We start from the raw sequence: 24145 nt of genomic DNA on the forward strand, positions 1-24145 counted from the left end.
AACACTCCACAATGACCTATCCTCAGTTAGCGTAAGGTATAGTCAATTATCTTTTACCTCCTGATTCGTGCTTTTCTGATTTTCCCCAAAGAAACACCTTCTCTGGGCCTGTGGAGCCCCATATCAGTGTGAAAAATCAGATACTTAACGGTGAAAGATGATATATGTATTGGCTCAATCTTTGTTTCTTTATGCATCAGGGTCTGTGAGGGACTGTCTGACGTTGGCTACTGCCAAGTGGAGGTTGTGGCAAGATGGGGTAGGAACTGGGTATTAGGAAGTAACCGGAGCTCACGCTCCCGAGGCAGGGGCTGTGCTAGGCGGAGTTGTGGTGAACTGGGATGGGCTGGATACGGAGAAGTAACCGGAGCTCACCCTCCTGAGGCAGTGGGCAGTACTATGTGAGCTGTTATAAGCTGGGGAAGGAACAGAATACAAGGAAGTAGCGGAGCATGTGCTCCTGAGGCAGGGGGCTGTGCCACGTGGGAGTGGGACGGCGGAGAACAAGTTCCTTTGTCTAGTCCCCTCCCTAAGTGCAACGTCAACCCCAGACACCTCCTTCCTGTGTCCTTCCTGACTTCCTGGGTCACGTACCTTCCCTTTGTGTAGCACTGACCCCAGACGCCTCCTCCCGGTATCTGGGCCTGACTTCCTAGGTCACGTACTCTCTCTTTGTTTATGCACTAATCCCAGACGCCTCCTTCCTGTATCCGGTCCTAGCCTCCTGCGTCACTTCCTCTCCCTTGGTGCGCTAAACTCAGACAGCCCCTTCCGGTATCTGACCCTACAATCATTGACTAGTAGGCGGGCTGAGGAGGAGGGGCTAAGTAGGTACTTAAGGAAGAGCGTGGTCAGATCACGCGCTCTCTCTTTGCTCCTGCTCTGTTGCTCTGGCCTTCCTGCTTGGCCTTGCTGTGATGGCCTCTGAATAAAGCTCGGGTGTTGGCACCTCCTGGTTGGCTCGTCTCTGTGTGTTTATCCGGGTAGGCTCCGAACACTGGTAAGTATGACTCTGGCAGCCTGCTCCTTATAGGAGGAGAGTGCATGGCACGGCCGGCACAAGGGTCCTCTACTTCTCAAACACCACCATATACTTTCCAATTTTTTAATTGGTGAAGAAGCATAGTGCTAGTTTTCTTGTCTTTGCTTCTAAATATATCCCCGAGGGTCTTTGAGGATTACAGTCCTTTGAGAGGGAGAACAGTACTGGCTGGCTGGCTGGTTTGCTATGAGCCTTAAAAAAATTATCATGGGGGAAGGGGAAGAGAGAAAACAGACCCATGTTTATTCTGTGCTCATAACTTTTTAAAGGTCTAGGGAGGAGTCATACATAGGAAACTTCTTCAGAAATGCAGCAAACAAAAGTATAACAATACATGTATAGGTTCAACTTATTACAAGCAATTCTATCTTTACTTTCTGTTCAAGAGTATGCCCTTACAGGTAGCTACATTATACACATATGATCAGAACTCATATCAGACTGAGGAGTTACCCATGTGGGCTTAGGCTTTACCTCCCAGTACATTGCTCTATCTAGGCTTATGCTTGCCCATAGGTGAGAACTATGAACTTGAGTACTTGAATTTAACTCAGTGAATGTAGATAGCATGCGTAAACTACTCAGAGATTCTTAGTTATATGATTCAGCACTAGTACAAAGTTTCAATATGTTCCAGATTTTTATTTTCCTTTTAATGACAGTTTAATGAAATTTCAGTAATTAGGTCATCTTCTTTAGGATTAAGTCCTGATTATTGCTATCTTTGGAAAAGTAACTTTTTTTTTTTAGAGTAGATAGTACTGCTCACCACCAGTAGGACATATACTTTGAATTCTTTTGTTGATGGTGGGGGTGAATTTTTGATTATCTTATGTGGTCTCTCCTTGGTATCAAAGGCACACATACATGTGCTGGGATTAGGGGTTCTGCCTGTTGGGATAGAACAAAGTTAACTGGCCCATACCATGATCAAATAAGACAACTGTTGTATCAAAAGTCACTTCCTTTTCTTCTGATAGGTTATACCATTATTCTAAAAAAATAATGGATCTGTTCGGTTTTTTCCCCTAAGAAATGAAACTTCCCTGGAGACAGGAACACTTTGTAGTAAGTGGAAAAACAAAAAGTTATTGCTGTAAGCAGTTTGACAATGTTTTTTGATCATGGTAATAAAAGACCATGTATGAGCCATGAATTCTGTTTGAAAATAAGATACAAATATAACAACAGAAAGATATAAGGTAGATGTGATTTGATAGCTTTCAAGGAAACCTAATCTACATATCAATTCTGAGTCACTCTGTTACATATTAAGTAAAAATGTAAAGAAATTTATTCTAAACCTATTTCAATGTACATTGAAATAGACACTAGAGGATCCTTCTGTTTTGAAGGGAAAAAAATTCTCCTAGGTTAGTTTTTATGTTGGCATTTTCTTTTTGGAGAATATTAATTAAAAGAAATCAAGGTTCTGATGACCTGACTATGGACACACCAATACCCATTCCATTTATTCCATTTTCTAATCTATTCCATTCGGGAGATGTGGCTTGTCTGTCTTCCATCTCTAAGAGGTGTAAACTGCCTTATGTATAGTTGGCATACCCACCTTCTCCATTGAACATATCCTACTCTGAAGCCCAAGAATGAAACAAGATGATCATATGTGCCTTTTCTTTTTGATTCACAATGACTCCATGATTAGTATTCCATTAGATTCTTTCTACCTCCCACTGAAGAAGATGCTATCCATATCCTATACTTGCTCATCCGACCACTCTCTGACTTATTCTTGTGTATTTAACTATCCATTCTTTCTTGATTATCCTCGATACGAACTTCCATTGATGCACTCTCCTTTCTACTCATCAAGTATCATCACCCTACCCTCTCTTAGGTATCTATCTACAGACATTTCTGAGTATACATACATGTATCTGAGGGTATATCTATGGATAATTGTGTTGCTATGAGAAGCAGCATGGTACAGTGGAACTGGCATGGGATTTAGAAACAGATTCTGGGATCAAATGCCATCTTTGCCACTTAGTGTGTGTGATCTTGGGTGAGACTCAACCACTCTGTGCCTCATTTCCCTCATCTGAATGGATAAGAGGGTAGGATTCCATCACCTCTGTAGTATAGGGAAGAAATTACTATACTTGGATTCAGGAGAAATTTGGATTTATACCCCACCTCTGCTACTTAATAACTATATAACTATGGTTAAGTCATCTAACTTAATCTGATAATCGGTTTCCTCATCTTCAAAATGGTAATGATAATAATACTTGTAATCCCTACTTCACAAGATTGTGGTATGGCTCTAATAATATCATGTATATAGATAGCTGGGTGGCACAGTATACAGATTGCTGAACCTGGAATCTGGAAGACCTGAGTTCAAATACTTCCTAGTTTTGTGTGATTTTGGACAAATCACTTCATCTCTGACTACCTCATTTTCCTCAACTAGAAAATAATAATGGCTCCTATGTCCCAGGGTTGTTGTGAGGCTTAAAGGAGATAATATTTGTAAAGTGCTTACTACAGTGCCTGGCACATAGTAGGCACTATATACATGCTAGTTATTATCATTATTATTAGTAATATATGTAAAGTAGCAAATAGAGCCTTAAAGCTCTATACAAAAGTCAGCTATTGTTACCCACGTTAGTCAACAAGCATTTATTAAGGTCTTACTATTTGCTAAGCACTAATGATACAAAGACAAAAAAAAAACACAGTCCCTGCCCTCAAGGAACTCACACTGTAAAGGAGGAGGCAAGATAGAAACAATCAAGGGGCAGCTAGGTGGCACAGTGGATAGAGTACTGGCCCTAGAGTCAAGAGGACCTGAGTTCAAATCCGGCCTCAGACCAGACACTTGACACTAGCTGTGTGACACTGGGCAAGTCACTTAACCTCAATTGCCTAAAACAAACAAACAAACAAAAAACAAACAAAAAAAAAGATAGAAACAAGTAGTGTAAATAGAAGGTAACCTCAGAAGGAAAACATGAGAAGCGGGGAATGGGGGTAGGAGGGGGAATGGAAAGACCAGAAGATAGGATGTGAACTGCATCTTGAAGGAAGCTAGGAAGTAGAGGTAAGGATTCCAAGAGCATCCCAGGTATCGGGAACAGTGAAAAAGTAGATTTGGAAGATACTCTGTTGAATTTGGCCAGTGTGACTACATATATCATAGAATACACAGACTATCTGTAAATTTGTACATTTGCATGTTTGCCTATATTTCATAAATCATTAACTCAAAAATGTGACTGATCATAATAATTAACATTCACCTAGTACTTTAGGGTTTACAAAGCCTTTTCCTCATAACATCTTCCTTATGAGGTAGTGGTATAAGTATTGATTTCTCTACTTTATAGATTAAAAAATTGAGACACAAAGAAGTGAAATGGCCTGCCCAAGATCATACATGGACAATCAAGACCCAAAGTCTGAATCTGTTATACTCTGCTATGATGGATGGTGGCTGTTTCTGTTTCCAAATAGATAGAAATATTTCCAACCAAGTTATAGAAGTATAGACCACTTTTCACTCAACTGTGGACTTACACAAACTCCCATGTTCAATGCAGGCTAATTTTGGAAAGAACAGTAGCTCTGTTGGCTTGAGTCTCCATCCAAGCTTGACTGGGAAGCTCTAAAATCATCTGAAGTAGCAGATAAGACGTAAAAAGTAAAATGCTGGCTTTAGACTAAGCAATAATGTGAGTAGGAGGAAAAAAACCTCTCCACATCTATTGTCCAATGAGGATAAGTTCTTCCCTAATACCAAGCAAAGGAAATTGGGAAAAAAGTTTCAAATGGGGAAAGGTGGTTATGTGTGTATGTGTGTGTGCGCGCACGTGTGTGTATGTGTATGTGTAAAAGAAGTAATGAAAGTGCTTCTTGACCTTTCAAAAAATTAAAGAAAATAACATGTCAAAAGTGTGAAGTAGTTATAATTGGCTCTGTAGTGACATCAAAGTAATATAAATCCTACAAATGGGGCTGTTCTCAGGGGGTCTAGGTCCTGGAGCCACACTTAGCTTATATGTGAGCTGGAGCAAATTAGAGTCTCCCCCTCACACACATTGATATAGTCAATTGCCTTCTTGAGTCAGCAGTGGCCAGCAGCCAGTAGGATAGGGGGAAAAAAACAACAAATTGTAGGAACTATAGCAACTTACCCAATTCAATCCTAAGGATAACCCTGCTCACACATAACCTTACTAACATCCAGAAGCAGGATTAGAGTAATTCTATGGAATAACAAACTATACTCACAGATCTTCAGGCATTCCCTGATTCCATGGTGCAGTTCACTTCAGTGAAATTAGTTACTGCCCCTGGAGCCAATCAATCAACCATGTTAATTCTCTAATGCGAATGCAAAGAGAAATGGCAGCACTTGAAGCATGAAAGAAGAAAAATTAGACTTTTCCTAATGAAAATGAATTTAAAATATTTTTCATAGCCTTTAAAAGTAATTTCTCTTAGATGTATGTATGTATGTATGTATGTATACATATATATATATATAAATTTATACAGGGAAGGAATAGAATGTAGAGGATCTATTAAATTTCAGATTCATTCAGAACCCCATTATCAGGGGAAATCCAATATTTCATAAATTTTCCCATGTTGATTTCTTAGATTTTTTTTCTGAGTTTCATGGAATTCTTTTGTTTCACTTACCATCCTTAATCTTTTTTTAAATCATTAAATATATTCAAACATTTGTGTCAATGAAATTCCCAGTATAGGATGAGTGCATGGAGTGCTGCTTGGTCTATAAAAATAATTGCTTCTAGCATTGAATTATAGGTCATTTTAAATAAACGGGTGAGAGGGACTAAATCTAAATAAATCTTGCAGACTGGATCTTGTAGTTACAGCAGTAGCTATTGGTATTTGCAGTACCCAAATAATTATGTCAAAAGTGAAAATTTTCTTTTCTGAAAAGTCTTACAGTCAGCCTAATTGACACTTTCCCTAAATTGACTAGTTTTCTAAAGACTATTTCTTTTCTGATAAGCCATCTCACTTCACTTTTGTCTTCACATCTCCAGCAATTGACATAGCACCTTATACAAAATAATAGGTTCTTGATAAAGGTTTGTTGAATTAAATGGTAGAAACATAGAAGGGGTTTTACTCTCTCTCTGTTTCCTTGGGACTGTCTCCAATAAGTTTTCACAAAAGATTTGGTAGCAGAATTCTTTTTAGATTCCTTTTATGTCAACAGGTTGAAAGCTAGGATTGGGATCACGTCCTGTCTTGGACTCTTGAAAAGTCACTCTTCATGAATCATGAGCATTCCACCTAAGGAAAACCTAGAGAAGGAAAAGATAAACACTTTAAATTGCTCTAGGGGAATGCAGTCACTTTTTTAGTCTTATTTGACCCAAAGTAGGAACTCAATGACTGTTTTTGATTGAGTTATATCAGCACATTTTTTTATCTTTCTTGCTTAAATGGCAAACCGTAGGTCAAGAACGTATCTTATTGCCAACTACATTATGTTGATCAAATAATAAAAGTGTCAAGTGGCAGTTGCCCAATGAAGATAAATATTTTTAAATTGTTATTGCTTGTCTGGTCTGTGACTAAGTGAAACATAGTAGAGAGGTAGATGGGTATAGGCAGGTGGGGCAGCTAAATGTTGTAGTGGATAGAGCTCTGACCTGGGAATCAGGAGGACCTGAGTTCAAATCCAGCCTCAAACACTAGCTGTGTGACCCTAAGCAAGTCACTCAACTCTGTTTGCCTCAGTTCCTCATCCGTAAAATGAACTGGAGAAGGAAATGGCAAACCACTCCAATATCTTTGCCAAGAAAATGGAGAGTCGGACAGACTTCAGGCTGTCTGAACAACTGAACAATGACTCAACAACAACAACAGGTGAGTATAGCAGGAAAAATAAAACACTGGATTTGGAGTTAAAAGACCTGTGTTCAAATCGTGGCTCTGGTACTTGCTACTAAAATGATCCTAGGCAATTTATTTAGACTCTCCAGACTTCAGTTTTCTGATCTTTGAAAATGAGGGGGGCAGCTAGGTGGTGCAGTGGATAGAATAACTACCCTAGAGTCAGGAGGACCTGAATTCAAATCTGGCCTCAGATACATAACACTCACTAGCTGTGTGACTCTGGGCATGTCACTTAACCCCAATTGCCTCATGACAACAACAACATGGGGCAGCTAGGTGGTGCAGTGGATAGAGCTCCAGCCTTGAAGTCAGGAGGACCTAAGCTCAAATCTGACCTCAGACACTTGACACTGACTAGTTGTGTAACCCTGGGCAAGTCGCTTAACCCTGATTGCTTGTCAAGAAAGGGAAAAAGAAGAAGAAAATGAGGGTATTGGACTAGATGTGTGCCCATCCTTGGGGAATGACAGAAGGAAAAAAAAAAGTGGTACATGAATGTTATGGGATATTATTGTACAACAGGAAGCAATGAGTATGAGAAATTCAGAGGAACATTGGAAGACCCATGAAGTGATTGATGAAGGTCAAGCAAACAGAACCAAGAAAACAATACACACAGTGACTAAAATAATACAAATGATAGCAACACTAAAATGAAGTCAAATTCTGATGAACTGTTATGAATAATCTCAGTCCTGGACAAGTGAGATGCAGTTCCCTCCACAGAGCAGGAAAGTGAAAGACAACACATATAAAGGTGGGACATGTACACTGTCAGACCCCATCACTGTATCCCGTTGGTTTTGCATAAAGCAAAGCGCAGTGGGAGAGGGCACTTAAGGAGGAACAATTGTGGCATAAAAGCAAGGAAACAATAAAACTTTTTAAAATAAAAAAAATGACAGGTTTGAACCAGATGATCTCTAAGGTTCCTTCTAACAACCTACGATTCTTAGGGATGCCTCTTAGAGTGACTAAGTGCAGTCATTAGCATATCAAAGCCCCAAGTTAAACATAGCCAACCTGTTTGCTCAGGGAAAGCACCCCAAGAGTGATAGAGGTGATGGAGGCTGAGACATTACGTAACTTAACAGAGCTTAACATGAGCTCCAAGGAGCAGAGCCTGAATTCAAACTTATTTTCATGGAAGGTATATCCAGTCTCTGACAGTAGACAGCAAAGTAAGCTATTCCAGAGGGTGGGACTAGGGGTGAAGTGGGTGAAAAGGGAGCTAGTGGTTTTCCACTTCCTTCTCCAGCTTATTTTACAGATGAGAAAACTGAGGCAGAGTTAAATGACTTGCCCAGTGTCACACAGCTATTAAATTTGAACTAAAGAAGATGAGTCTTCCTGACTCCAGGACAGACTCCAGGACTGACACTCTCCACTGCGCCACTAATAATGCTTTGAGACAAAATACCCAGAAAATTGGAAGTTGATGACAGAAAGAATGTTTCCAAAAATAAAAAAGTGTTCATTACGGTACTCTTTGAGATAACAAAATACTGGAAACCAAATAGGTGTCCCTCAGCTGGTGAATGGCTGAATAAATGATGGTACAGGAATGTTATGGAGCATACAGCACTCTATGAAATGATGAACTTGAGGCATTCAGAGAAATATGGGAAGACTTGTATCCACAAACACTGAAAGAAAACAATAGGCACAATGACCCGGATAATGGAGACATAACTAAATTCAAGAGTGAACTCATTAATCACAGCGATCAGTGTTGGTCTCAGAGAAAAGATGATGAAACACATTTCCCTCCTCTCAATAAGTAGGTGGGCAACTACAAATGCATCATCTGCCTATATCAGATCACTTTTTCAGTTGGGTTTTTCTTAACCTTGTTATAAAGAAGTATTCATTAGGAGTGGGGACAGGGAGGACATATTGGGAAATGAGTGTAATGTAAAAAAAAGTCAATAAACCTTTTTTTAAAAAAATTAAATGAAATGTTAGTTCAATTTCATGACATTTATGTGATATCTAGTCCAATCCTAAGTAATCGTCCCATGTGATTAAAGGATTCTAGGAATGAAATATAGAATATTCTCATATGTTAAAACCTGAGTGGCACGCTATAAAATGTCCTACGGAATGCTAAACTTCACTTTCTTGTTAATACACAGGGACTACTAGGTGAAAAGTATGGAAACATCCGAATTCCTGGAGAAGTTGAATCATCAGAATTTGAAATGATTTTGGATGCTGCCATAGAAGCAAAGCTGGAAACCAAGGTGCTCGAAGAATGGTACTGCCGAGATGAGAACTCTGTTCCAGCAGCCTATTACCTCAGACCTAAATATGAAATGCTGAAAAGCAATAAGAACTCAGTAAGTTATCTCTCAGTAGAGTTCCTTATGTTCGTAAGCATTCATTCAGGGAAAGTATTTTTGAATTCACTGACAGAACACTTCGAGATGGCATTCCCTCTCTGTGCTGCAATACATAAATATGAATTCTCTTGGACCTCAGATGAGAACCATCATAATAATGGCCTCATGGATCTAGAGCTAGAGACAGAGGTCATCTAATCCAACCTCCTCATCACATTTTGCAGATAAGGAGACCGAGGTCTCAGAGCCTAAATGATTTGCCTGAGGTCACACAAGAAGTAAGTGTCAGAGGCAAGATTTGAACCCAAATCTGTCTTCAAGAGCCAGTGTTCTTACCAATGTATAACATATATTGTTTTAGTATTTTGACATCTATCCCCAGTGCTTAGCACAGTGACTGGCACATAGTGGGTGTTTACTAAATGCTTATTGACTGATTAACTGTGTTCTTTCTACTAGAAATATATTTATTTAGTTTTTTGAAGTTTATAAAGCACTATGCACACAATATCTCATTTGCCCATCATAAACAGCCCTTTGAAATAGATGCTGTCATTACTCCCGTTTTCCATATTAGGAAACTGAAACAGAGATATCAATTGATTTCCTCATATTACAGAGCTAGTTAAGTGTCAAAGATTCGAACACTGGTTCTTCCTGATACTCTTAAGTCCGGCACTCTATTACACCACATATCTATTATTTAATACCACTGTCTAGTCTGCTCATCTATAACGATCCCTCTCAAATGCTCTCTATAATAATGATCATTTACATTTATACAATATTATTATTTCCATCTTGAAGATGAGATAACCAAGGGTCAGTAAGTTTATAAGACTTGCTCAAGGTCTCACAGGTCCCAAGTCTCCTGCCTACAGATTTAGGGTGCTCTCCATCATTTTCCAATTCTCTTTCATAACATAACTCAAAATCATAATTAAAGTGAAATGAACAATCTTTTCTATGAGCCAAAACTCACATTGGAAAAAAAATTCAGACTAGTAATAATAAAGGAATCAGAGAGTACTCTGGAAGAATTACCAGCCATGTAGGCTCCCAACTCTGCCTCTGATCAATTGTCAAACCCACTTTGCCCTCCTCTTTACTCCACCCCAAAAGAAAGGAAAAGAGAATTGACATCACTCATGCATGAAATTTCTATGGGAACTAAAAAGTCTCTCTTCTACCATAAAGAAAGTGCCCCCACGGAGAAAGCAAAGTACAGTGGAAAGATCACTGGCCTGGGACTCAAGGAACCCATGTTTTAGTCCCATTCTGTCACTAACATGCTTAGACAAATCGTTCAATCACCCTGGGTCTCAGTTTATGGAGTCTGCTATATGCTGTTGTTGTTGTTGTTCAGTCTTTTGGCCACGTCCAGCTCTCTGCAACCTGTGGACCACAGCTCACCATTGCTGTCTGTGGGGTTTTCTTGGCAAAGATACTTCTTTAGTGGATTGGCCATTTTCTTCTTTAGTGGATTAAGGCAAACAGAAGTTAAATTACTTGCCCAGGGTTACACAGCTAGTAAGTGTCTGAAGTCAAATTTGAACTCAGGTCTTCCTGTCTCTGGGTCCAGCACTCTATCCACTGAGTCACCTAGTTGCTTCCCTATCACATGGTAGACCCTTAATAAATGTTTGTTGACTTGCTTTCGATTGAAATTCAGTTATATATGTGTATGTACATGTATTATAAATGTATGTATCACATATACACACATGTATGTATACATATATGATGAATACATACATATATGTGGTGTATACATTTATAATACATCTTTTTATAGGTATGTGAGGTGTGTGTGTGTGTGTGTGTGTGTGTGTGTGTGTGCGCTGACTATGTGCCATGCACTGTGCTAAGCATAGAGGATACAAAGAAAAGTGAAAAAATAGTCCCTGCTCTCAAGGTACTCTCAGTCTGATTTCTTTTGTGATCCATCCAAATGATTAAGTGTTCTGTGTCACACAAAAATAAAAATGCTAAGAATCTATTGACTATTGAAAAATCTTCATTTCCATACTGAAAAACAGGTTAATTTACAACAAGCTAATTAACTTGGGTGAAGACCACATTACATAGGAAAAACTATGGGGTTCAAAGTCAGAGACCTGGCTTTTCATCACTACCCCGCCAGTAACTTTATATGATCTTGAGGTAAGTTCATTTTAACAAAATATGCTTCAGTTTTAGGATTCTTTTCCTTATCTTTTACTCAATACATCCTACCATAACCAGGCTAGATTATTTATCATCCTTCTACTGTGTTACCTGCTTGTGCGTGAAGGACCTGTGACTGAGACTGGCCGCTACACTAGCAGCAAGAATATAAGATATTCCCTAATGGAGAATCAGTAGCTTTTTTTCAGTGATGCCTCATTTATGCTGACCTGACTGCATGCTTGATTTCTGCCTCACCTTGACCTCCATTCAGCACCTGGCTTCTGCCTGACTCCCAACTGCCTACCTGACATCTAATTCCTTTCTCCAACTCGCCCATCGACTCTAGACAGCTCATTACTGACCTCCACATTGCCTCCTCAGTTTTGTCATCTTTGATTGTCTTCCCTTGCAATTTTTCACTACTATTCATGGTCTGGATATGATAGCGCTTCCTCTTTTGTAAAATGGGGATAATGATCCAGTACCATTCAACTTGAGGGGATAAGGTGAGCCTCAAAAATGAAGTGATGGGGGCAACTAGGTGGCACAGTGGATAGAGCACTGGCCCTGGAGTCAAGAGGAACTGAGTTCAAATACAGCCTCAGATACTTGATACTAGCTGTGTGAGCCTAGGCAAGTCACTTAACCTTGATTGCCTCACCCCTCCCCCCCCAAAAAAAAGAAGTGATGTAGGTGAAAGGGTTTTGTAAAAGGATAAAGCATTATACAAAATAAGGTATAATTGTAGTAAGAGTTATATAAATAATTACTTTATTATTATCAAAGTGTATCTATAACTTGGACCACTACTACAAAATCAACTAATCAATAAACATTTATTAAGTGCTTACTCTGTCCCAGGTATTTTCCTAAGCACTAGGGATACAAAAAGATGCAAAAGTCAGCCCTTGCTCTCAAGAAACTTCTTTGGGCTAGTTGAGGATTTTGTAAGTCATAAAAATATCCCATTGTTAGTGATTTTGTGTGAGATTTGGAGCTGAAAACTAGAGGTGAAAGTTAAAATTTTAAATCCTAAGATCCTTAACTGTACTTTCTACAGTTTTCCCAGTTGAAGCTCAGTGGAAACATGTAGTTCCCTAACCATACCATAGTCAACAAGCCTCCTTGTTTCTGGATTAAATTAAAAACATTAAATTTGAAAAACTGAATGGGATCTATTACTGAATAACCAGATTATGCTTTTTATAATGATTGAGACATGACTTGGATATCAGCTAAACTAAATGATACAGAGGTTTCAGGTGTATCAAACAGACAATTACAATTGAAACAATACCATTTTTTTTAATGTTTAAAGAAAAACACAACCCTTAACTTGGTTTCATATTCTTACTTCTTTGGTTAACATTCATCGAGACATTTCTGCATAACTAGACTAGCTGTTATCTAAGCTCCCTTTTAGCTCTAAATTCTTTTTTTAATGGTTTAATATTTTATTTTCCCTTAATTACATGCCAGAACATTCTTTAACATTCTTTTTTTTTTTATTTTAAGTTCTAAATTCTCTCCCTCCCTTTCCTCCCTCCCTCATTGAGAAGGCAAGAAATTTGATTTAGGTTGTACATGTGCAATCATGCAAAATATATTTCTACATTAGTCATGTTATAAAAGAAAAAAGACAAAAAAAAAGAAAGAAAGATAAAGTAAAAAAAAAGTATGCTTCAATCTACATTCAGACTTCATCAGTTCTTTCTCTAGAGATGGAAATCAGCGCTAAATTCTACGATTGAACATCCTCAAGCTGGGACTAATGGAGGGTTGGGGGGAGAAGCTAGTATGATCCAGTACACCAGTAACAGAATCACGCTAAAAGAGCCACAAGAAAGAGAAGCTAGGACAGAACTTGGTCCAACGGAAAAGACACTGGAACTGGTCTCAGCAGGACTACAATCAAATTCCAGCTCCGCCCAATCACTGCATTTCATCCTTAGTTCAATTACCTGTAAGATAGGGGCGATACTACTTGTTACTTTTACCTAAACGGTCTGTTGTTAGGCTCAAGTTTGCGTAAAAGAATGGTGCAACTATAAAACTCCTTAACCTATCATTATTGATTCCTGAGAACAGAAAGAATGTTGCTAAAAGAAACAATCAGTGATGCCTCATTCCTAGTACTTCCTAGTACTTTCCTGAAAACGGAATATTTTTGTCCCCTAAGATGCATGTTACCTAAAAGCCCTGTGGCTTCCTGTAATATTTTCGACACCAAATATTTATCAACTAGATTTGTTGTTTCAACTCAGAGTTATGACAATGACATTTCGGAATGAGACTATTTCTATTTTAATGTATATTCTAGCATATTTCTAATGATACAGATCGAAATTGTACAGCTCTTTCAGGAAAGTATTTTCCAAATTTTTAGAGTTTAAAGGTCTACTATTTGTATATGGAGACTGGATACTAAAAAAAAGAAACCAAAATCAGAACAAGAAGTACATTGATAATCTCAACTTATTTTCCCCCCAATTAATGTCCTGACCAAGGAATCTCATACAAATGCTTCTTCCCTCCTCCTCTTCTTCCTCCTCCCTCCCTCTCTCTCTCTCTCTCTCTCTCTCCCTCTTCCTCTGTCTCTTTCTCTGTGTGTCTCTCTCTGTGTCTCTGTCTCTGTCTCTCTCTGTGTCTCTGTCTCTGACTCGCTCTGTCTCTGTCTGTGTCTCTGTGTCTCTGTCTCTCTGTGTCTCTCTGTGTCTCTCTCTGTCCCTTTCTCTGTCTCTCTCTGTGTCTCTCTGTCTCTGTCTCTCTCTCTGTCTCTGCCTCTGTCTCTCTCTCTCTCTCTCTCTCTCTCTCTCTCTCTCTCTCTCTCTCTCTCTCTCTCTCTCTCTCTCCCTCCCTCCCTCCTCTCATGAATTACCCAGACTGGTTATCTACAAGGTAAGCAAAGTCTGGGATTCCCAGGGTCCTTCTCTCATTAAATATATTGAGGATTGGTAAACTCTGACTCCACATGTACCTAAAGCATCAAAAAAAACACATATTACTTTGGTTGTGGTGTCTTTTCTCTTGTTTTGTGTTCCCTTAACACTTGGGCAAAACATGAAACATCGTGCATTTGTTTGTCAGGTTTCTTGGATATGTGTCTCCTTAACCAATTTTAAGCATTGAAAGGGCAAAAACTATAGTTTTTTTCCTCCTTTGGTATCTACTTGCAGAATTGCGCCTTATTTGATGCAGTAAATGTAAGATTCCATAAACAGCAAAATAGTGAATAAATGTGATTCTCCTCCATGTAACACAAACTTCACTTTCCTAATTGTCAGTTCCCTGCTTCTTACTCCAGGAGGAGCAAGCACTGAGTCCTTGGACTAGAAGAGAAAAAGTAAGCCATGCAAAGGGTCATATCTTTACAGCTGAAAGAAACCTTAGCAGTCATCTAGTTCAGCACCTTCATCGGTTAAATGACTTTCCCAAGATCTCATACCTAGTGAATGTCAAAAAAGGGAAGTGAACTTAGTTTTTCTGACTCTCAATACTATGCTATGCTGTGTCTCATGCTCCATGAATTTCTCTTGGAGTTTGTAGTTTGGCTTCCCTGTGTCATTTTAAAAGGGGTTTAGGAATAGTAAAACACAAGTATTATATTATATTATATTATATTATATTATATTATATTATATTATATTATATTATATTATATTATATTATATTATATTATATTATATTATGTTATGTTATATTATGTTATACTGTATTATATTGTATTATATTGTTATGTTATGTTATATTATGTTATATTACATATGATTGATATATATATATGTATATATATAAAATTCTATTCTGCCAGTCACATTTTCACTTCACCCTTAGCTCTATCTGCTGGACAAGGATGGGGCAGTATTGTCCATAGAGTAACATCCAGGAGGCTTCAAACAAAATCATTTTGTGCACAGAGTAGAATAATTTCACCTTTCTTCCTTTACCCTCACCACATAACCCCATAATGGCCATTCAGCAGAGTTTAATATGTCCACTTCCTCATTGCAGGAGGCAAAACTAATTTCAATAAATTGCTTGAGAAAACTACCTTCTCACCTCTCAAAGTTCTTTCTGCAGTGGAGTGATGTCATTAAATATTTTCACTGGGGATGTCACCATGGCATAGACACCAATATTTGGTGCCTCCTTCTTCTTAATTTCCTTTCTCACTCCTCTAGATTGTCAGAAAGATATATTATTATTGCACTGGGTCTTGTTTGTATCAATTCTTGGGGGAAGGGGAGATCATCTAGTATCATGAATCTAGAGTTGGAAGGAATCTAAAAGTCCATCTAATCCAATCACTTTGTTTAGAAATGAGGAGAGTGAAGCCCAGAGACATTACCTTAGTTGTCCAAGGTCAAACAGGTAGTTAGTGACTGAGGTAGACTCTTAAGCCACGGCCTTTGACTCCAGAGCCACGATTCTTTCCACTTCATGGAACTGTCTCAATTACCCTCAGTGTCAGTGCTGTCTTTTAAGTATCTGATATAAGTGCCTGTTTCTTTCAATGTTTTTGATAGATGCCGTCTTCTGCCAATGCTGAGAATGAAAGAAAATGGCAAGAGATATCAGAGGAAATAAAGAAGATTTTTAAGACAGCTGTCAAATTGCTACATGAAAAGGGGAAAATGAAGCACAGCCAAGCCAAGAGATATCTCTTTTCAGGTAACTTTTCTACTGCCAGCAAAGGCCAAAAAAGGGCCACACACCACATCTTTTATGAATGAATAAATGCAATTTGCATCAAATAAAAGAAATTATCCTAAGTATTTCAATCTAGAAAAAGATATTATTCAACCCTTGCCTACAGATCAAATCCTATTTAATTTATGAAGTTTCTCAATGAAAATGTAACTTCAAAAGAAAGATAAACATGATAAACCACATTCAGCCAACATTTCTCACTGAAACCAATTGGCATCTCTCTTTTAACAATGAAAAAGGAGGCTTCATTCTTATAAGTATCACAGAGGGCTAGTAATATCTAAGGAAATGTCCTAGATTTCAGTCATTTGGGGAGAAGGGGAGGAGATGGTACCCAGAAAGAAAAAATAAAGATCAGGTGAAGAAATAGGACATGGAGACATTTGGAATACTTGAAAGAAAACTGCAGATTGGACATCTTTTCTGCAACTTTTATTCCCTCCTCATTCAAAATTGCTATTATGGAATATGGATCTATAGTTGCTGTTTCAAATTTTGTCAAGGAATAGAGTGGTAATAGTGATTTTAAAAATGTAAAGGCTAATTGTAAATCCTTTTGGCTAATTTACTTCCTTGTAGCTATCAGAAATGACACCTCAGTTTTACAGTAGCTGATACCTTTTAAAATATCAGAGTTGATTAAAACAAAGATAAAAATCACAAGAGACTTTATTTGGTAATCTTATTCTCTTAGATTAAGACACTCCTGATCTTTAGATTTTGGTGGCAGACTTGGCCTGTTTTAAGAGGATCCTGCTGTTTCTCATAACCAGTTAAAGCCACACTGATTTTCTAGGATACTGCTTAAAAACTGGATTTGGGGGAAAATATCAATTCAATTGATTAATTAATGATACAATTAATTTTAATCATAAAACTTTTGAGAATTGCTTTTAAAATACTTCATTAGAGTTTCCTGTTCCTGATGCTCTCCAAGGAGAAGCCAAATTTTGAACTGTCAGGAGATATTGTAAAGGAGATCCATACTTAAAATGGAGATTGAACTAAATTACCTCTGAGGTGCTTTCTATCACTCATATTCTATGATATTGGTCCTACTTGATATGACAAATTTTGACCTTTTTAAAAAAATTTTCTTATTATGAGCCTTATTCAAATTTTATAATATTTTCATGTACAAATAGTATTTCTACTGATTCATCCTCCTTACATAATAATAATAATAATAATAATGATAATAATCCCACATAAGTTTAGATCTCTGTGAAGATTAGTATTTCGAAGGAAATAGAGTCCTGGCTCTAGCCTTTACCATCTATGTAATATTAGACAAGTTACATAACCTTTTTAACCCTCAGTGTTCTAAATGGAATAACTCTGACTTTATGTTCCATATTATCTATGACAGTTACATTCCTAGCAAGTTTCAGACCTTACTTGACTGTCTTTTCTATAAACCCTTGACTCTATCCTCAAAATCCCTAACTGAATGGGAAATTAGCAAGTTTTCTAAAATCTTTTTTTCCTCTTTCTTTCTTCCTTCCTCCCACCCTCAGCTTCCAACCCCCAACCAAGTAGGCAAAGTTTGCCTTCTCCAAGGAATTAATCTTTTTGTCATGAACCTCATTTGAAGTTTGAATGTGGTAGAGCTGATACTAACTATTGAGTACTACAAGCTCAAGTACTTTTGGTTAAAAATAGGAGGGGGGGTCATCTATTTTCACATTAATAATAGTTCTTTAAAATCAGAGGAAAAAATCTATAGGTAGACCTAAGTCTGATTTTTTTAATTTAATAATATTTCCTCCCTGGGATCAGAATAAATTATATATCCTAAAAGGGTTGAATATTAAGCAACTAAGGCTGAAACATTTAGTAGTTTGTATTTTATTTCCATGGTCATTAATTCTATTTAAAGCATTTGTATTGCTATAATCTGTTCCTAGTGCTTCAGGACACTAGCCAATCAGATAGGAAGCATGTTAGCTAAAACTAGAGCAAAAACAACTGTTTGAACAGTTTTCTAAGACAATCTGGGAAAAATGGATTTAGAGCTAGGAAGGACTTTAGACATCTCCTAGTGCAGGACTTCTCAAACTTTGTGGTCTTCAGATGACCCCTTTATGCTCCTTAGAAATTATTGAGGATCCCAAAGAGTTTTTGTGTGTGTGGTTGTATCTAATAATATTTACCATATTAGAAATTAGAACTGATAGATTTTTCAAATATTTATTCATTCTTTTTAAAATAACTATAAAAATCTATTACATGTTCATATAAATAACATGCTAATGAAAAATAACCATATTTTCAAAAAATTAATGAGAAGAGTGGCATTGTTTTACATAGTTTTTTTTTTTTTGCAAATATTATGGCTTAATAGAAGACAGTTGGATTCTCAAATCTGCTTCTGCATTCAATCTATTGTGATATGTTGTTTTGGTTGAAGTAAAGAAAGAAAGTTTGGCCTCATACAGATATGTAGTTGAAAACAGAAGAAGTATTTTAGTGGGCAAATATTGTATTAGTATTAGTAATAGTATTATTATAAAATTATTATAAAAATAGTGGCCTCAAAGACCTCCAGGGATTTTAGGACCACACTTTGAGAACAGCTACTCTAATTCTACCCCCTCATTTTACAAATGAGGACATTTAGAGCCAAAACTATAAAGTGACCTCCCCAAGGTCATACACCACATACACTAGTTAAAATATCCAATGACATTATAATACAAGAAGAAATATGAGTCTTGGTCAAAGCTTAAAGTGAATCAATAGTCTGCATTTCTAGACTACTAAGTCACTGACCACCATTTTTTTTCTAATTTGTAATATGTTTAAGGGCAATTATATAGACACAGACTGAGGTCATTCACACTCCACTGGCCAGATGATCAGAGAGTAAATTTCCTACAGTTTTATCGATACTTCTGGTCGCTTAGGAAATAGTTTTTCTGAAGTGAAATATCTTCCCACCTATGTCTAATGCCACTAATGACATATCTTCTCACCTAAGTAGAGGGCTATTCTGCTTAGAACTCCCCAAAAGGAGCAAAGCAATAGAGTTAGTGATTTGAAGTTGTTTCTGCTTTTGAATGGGGAAGTTAGCACTAGATTTCTTTTGTTTGTTTTTTCAGCTATTGAAGATGAGTTTGACTTTGCTTTGGGAAAACAAACACCAGCATTCCTAAAGAAATGTGTTTGCTACATTAGAAAAATTGCAAACATTGAGCGTTTTGTGAAAATTCCAGCAATGGGTAAATACATGGACATAACTGGGACAGAACCAAGAATTATCCGAGACCCAGAAGCCCACGAGAAATTGATAAAACTCAGGGATGAATTTATTCCTACCATTGTTGCATCATCTAATCTGAGAGTCTACACTTCCGTTACACATTGTGACATGAAACTAGGTTATTCACAAGAAGTAGAGAACCATTATATAGAAGGACTTGGTAAACAATTTTATGAGGATATGATTGACATCATTCAGGCAACTGTACAACAGAATTTTGACACAGAAACCGATACATTGTATGACGAAATTCTTCAGCACTCATCATTATGTAAAACATATGCCTCCTTCTACGAGTACAAATGTGAATCTCTAAATATAGTGCATAAATACCTTCTTCCCAGCAAAGCAGGGCTCATTAACCCTCTCATCACCTATGGAGGACCTTGCACTGGAAAAACTCTTCTGTTAGCTGAAGTAGCCAAGAAGGTAAATGTCAATTCATTTCAAGTGTTTTTGTAAAGTTCTACTTTGTATATTAAAAATAAACAAGTGAATTTAGTTTATTTCAGTTTTGTTTATTTATCTGTTGATTACACCAGTATTTATTTTTTGTTTGGCATCATAACTAGGGCTTGTTCCTCAGCAGAATGGGTCAGACAAAGAATGGCCAGGACCCAGAGATCAGACAGGATTGAGGAGATAGGGCAAGAAATCAAAGGATGTCCAAGAAGAATGCAGTAAGAGGCAGGAAGGCAGGTGAAGCATAAAGTCATAGTAATATGGAAACATGAAAAGATCCAAGATAAGGGAGGAGGAAACAAGTATTGATGAAGTGCCTACTATTTGCCAGGCACTGTACTAAGTGCTTTACAAATATTATCTCATTTGACCCATACAAAAACCTTGAGAGGTAGGTGCTATTAATATCTCCCTCAAGGAAACTGAGTCAGAGAGAGGTTGAGTGACTTGCTTAGGGTCACATAGCTAGTAAGTCTCTGAGGCAGATTTTGAACCCAAGTCTTCTTGCCTCTAAGTCCAGGACGCTATGCACTGTGCCATCTAGTTTTCTCCTTGCAAATAGCTGTACCAAGTCACAAGAATTAGGGTTCGGAGGAAGGACTCTAGTCCCTGGGAGGAGTAGGGCCCTTGTGAGGCAGGATCCCAGTCCAGAAAAATCTAGAATACTAGGCATTCAATCTAGAGGGATTAAAAACAAGGGCCCAGTTACAAGAAATGAGGTAAAAGGTTGTGGTTTGGTATTACAAGATCAGGAAAAGGCTAATGATGCTAAGCCACAAAGAACTTGGCCTTGGGCTCTTTATATCCCACTGCCCAGGTCTAGAACTGGTCCTAGAATCTGAGGCATGGCTACACCTACGGATGAAATGAAAGTGGCCCAAAGTGTAGGGATTAAAAGTAGGTGGGAGGTAGAAAGTCAATCACATAACAGTATGGGAATGTCTACAACAGTAGGTGGTAAGCCACTGTTTTTATTGCTACTGTGCTAGGGTTTGAGGTCTTTTTGTCTTATTGTGCCCTTGAGAACATAGTCATGCCCTTATATGTTGCAACTCTCTTAATAGTAAATCATTCATGAAATAATCCAGTTATCCTGAGTGAAAGGAAAAAAACACACTTGAATATAGATGATGTAGAATTATGACAGTACATGCAAATAGAAAATCACAGGAATGCAGAATAGATTACAGAGTTTAATTTTGAGCAGCTTGGGAAACACTAACTTACCTGTAATTAGACATTATGCAGGTTTTTAGTGTTATTGAGCGATTCAAAAAATTGAAAAGAACATGAAGATGGGAATCAAAGGAAGAAAGAGAAAGAGAAAGAAAGACAGGAAGGAACAAAGGAAGGAAGAAGGAAGGAAAGGAAGAGAAGGGAGGGAGGAACATCAATGAAACATTGTAAAGGGGGGAGATGAAGGTTAGGAAAGTATCCAAACCATGCTTATTTCCTCTCTAATGCAAAGTTCCTCCATAAATCATTATGGATCTACTTTTATACAATTTTATTTAAACCCTTCTTAAACTTATTTATTTCTCCAGCCTGTAGCATCTCTTGAAGTTATAGTTTCACAAGTTTACTATTTATTATATATAGTAATATTTCATTTCATTTTCCAAATTTACTTCTTTCAATCTTTAAGGAGTATCCTTTAATCCTATTATACCAGGTTTTATTGAACTACTCTATCTTTACCCATACTGTATCCCTCACAATTTAAAAGGTTTTGATCATATCTTCTCTTAGCTTTTGTCTTGCCAGAGAGAATACTAATCTTTTAGTCTGGCCTTAGATTACTGTGTTCCCAACTCCTTGATTATTTCAGTTACACTAATTAAGCTATGATTACATAATTAGTCCTCTTAATGAAATTAAAATAGTCACAAATACATTGAGGTACTTTTTTTAAAAAAAAAAAGTTCTAAATTATATTTATGATATGAGATTACAGTGATTTTTTTTCCTAGTGCATCTATTAACTTACTTGTAATTGGATATTACGCAGGTTTTTAATGTTACTAAGAGATTGAACAAATTGAAAAGAACATTAGGATGGGAAACAAATCTGATTCTCTTTGTGATTAGCCCTTCATCCCTAAGTTAGGGAAGACACTCACCCACCCTGTGCCTCATTTCCCTCTTTTCCATCTATTAAATGAACCTTACCAATTCTCCCTCAAAGAGAGATTTTCATATTGAATTTTGAATTAACATTTCTACAGTAAACTTTCTCTTACATCAAATTATTTGCAATGTTCCAACATACAGCTTTTCACCTCTTTGCAGAAAGGAGGGAATTACGTTCCATCATTTGTTCTCCAGAACTGAAGTTGATCATTAAAAGTACTCACTTTATTTGCCCTTTGATGGTGACTTTGTTTTATTTATATTATTACAGTGTAAATAAATTATAATTATAATATATTTTTTTCTCCTAGTTCTGCTTATTTTACTGTTACTTCATACGAGTCTTCCTATAATTTTCTGAATTCTTCAGTCATTTTTTCTTAGGGTACAATAGTATAATATTTCATTGTATTTATATACCATAATTTGTTCAGCCATTCTCCAATCAATGAGTACTCAATTTTTTGCTACCACAAAAAGCGTGGCTAGTAACACTAGAACAAGGAACATTAACTGATGCAAAAATTTTTTAGTCTTTTGAAGTCTTAAATTCTGGTAGTAGTAGTAGTAGTAGTAGTAGTAGTTGTCATAGTAGTAGTCACAGTAATGATAGCTAATGTGCATAATGCTTTAAGGTTTGTAAACACATTATAAATATTATTTCATTTTGTCCACAAACAATCCTGAGGGGTAACTGCTATTATTATTATTATTATTACCATTTTACAGGTGAGGAAACTGAGGCAGATAGCAATTAAGTGACTTGCCCAGGGTCACACAACTATTAAGGATCTAAGGCTAGATTTGAACTCAGGTCAGCTAAATGCCACAGTAGAGTGCTGGGCCTGTAGTCAGGAAGATTAATCTTCCTGAGTTCAAATCTGGCCTTAGACACTTATTAGGTACATGATCCTGGGCAAATCTCTTAATCCTGTTTGCCTCAGTTCCTCCTCTGTAAAATAAGTTGGAGAAAGGAAATGGCAAACCACTCCAGTATCTTTGCCAAGAAAACCTCAAATGAGGTCACGAAGAGTCAGACACGATTGAAATAACTCAAAAACTACTTCCTGAGTTTAGAAACCACTGTTCTAGTATGTTATATACTATACCCTCTGTGTGTGTGTGTGTGTGTATACACATACATACACACACATACACACACAAACACACATCTTTGTCCTCCTTGGGGCATATTCCATGTTCCTGTGAAATGCTTGTCCACATCTTTATGTAAATTCCCCCATCCCCATTTTATAGATGAGAAAGCTCAGGCTTGGATAGTGTGGATAGATAGATAGATATAGATATAGATATAGATATAGATATCTTTGTCCTGTGAGATGCTTGTCCATGTCTTTATTTGAATTCCCTCATCCCCATTTTACAGATGAGAAAGCTGAGGCTTCGAAAGTGAAGTGAATTGAGCTCAGAACCCCCCCCCGAAGTCTAACTATCTTTTCCCTTTACCACAATGCCTCTGCATGACATTTCCATAGCTACTGCCTCCCCATTCATCTATTTTCTCAATTACCCTGCCATTCTATGATCTAGGAAGCCCCAAACACCAGATCTTACCTTGTTTGGGGTAATACTAATTCACATTTATATAACAACTTAAAGTGCCTTCTCCCAACAACTCTATCAGGTTAGACAAAGCCCTAATCATTATCTCCAGATGGCAAATAAAGAAACATGGGCCTACTGATGTTAAAAGATTTGCTGGAAATCATATAGTTAATTAATAGGTTTCCAGTTTTTAGGAACCTTTATTTTTAATAGTAATCCTATCACTATTAATCAGTAGCCCCAAAGGTAATAAGTATACTGAGCTAGGATCCAGACCTAGGTCCTCTGACCCCAAAGCCGGCATTCTTTTCATTATACCAAACACCTATTGCGTGTGTGTGTGTGTGTGTGTGTGTGTGTGTGTGTGTGTGTGTTATTCTAACGTTGAATACATTTTGCTAAAGCTAACTCTAAACAGAACTTCCTGGGTCACAATTTTGACAGCATATGTTAATAATTCTTTTGTGTTTTGTTATTTCTTTCTGCTTTTTAGTTTTTCTCTTTCTTTCCTCAGTGCCAAATTGTCAGTTGTCACTCTTTGCTGCTATCCAT

At 37.3% G+C, this 24145-nt stretch overlaps 1 protein-coding gene across 1 annotated transcript in view; it reads left to right on the forward strand.

The window, feature by feature from the left end:
* The window catches only part of NWD2 (NACHT and WD repeat domain containing 2), a 177918-nt gene that overhangs the window by 149496 nt on the left and 4277 nt on the right, over window positions 1–24145 (forward strand). Inside the window, exons 4-6 of the mRNA XM_027836697.1 lie at window positions 9088–9291; window positions 15990–16134; window positions 19275–19864. Coding sequence (XP_027692498.1) covers window positions 9088–9291; window positions 15990–16134; window positions 19275–19864 — 939 coding nt within the window. The remainder of the gene's footprint in view (window positions 1–9087; window positions 9292–15989; window positions 16135–19274; window positions 19865–24145) is intronic.

Source organism: Vombatus ursinus, unplaced genomic scaffold (genome assembly GCF_900497805.2).
Source record: "Vombatus ursinus unplaced genomic scaffold, bare-nosed wombat genome assembly UNPS02014818.1, whole genome shotgun sequence".
In the NCBI taxonomy this organism is placed as follows: domain Eukaryota; kingdom Metazoa; phylum Chordata; class Mammalia; order Diprotodontia; family Vombatidae; genus Vombatus; species Vombatus ursinus.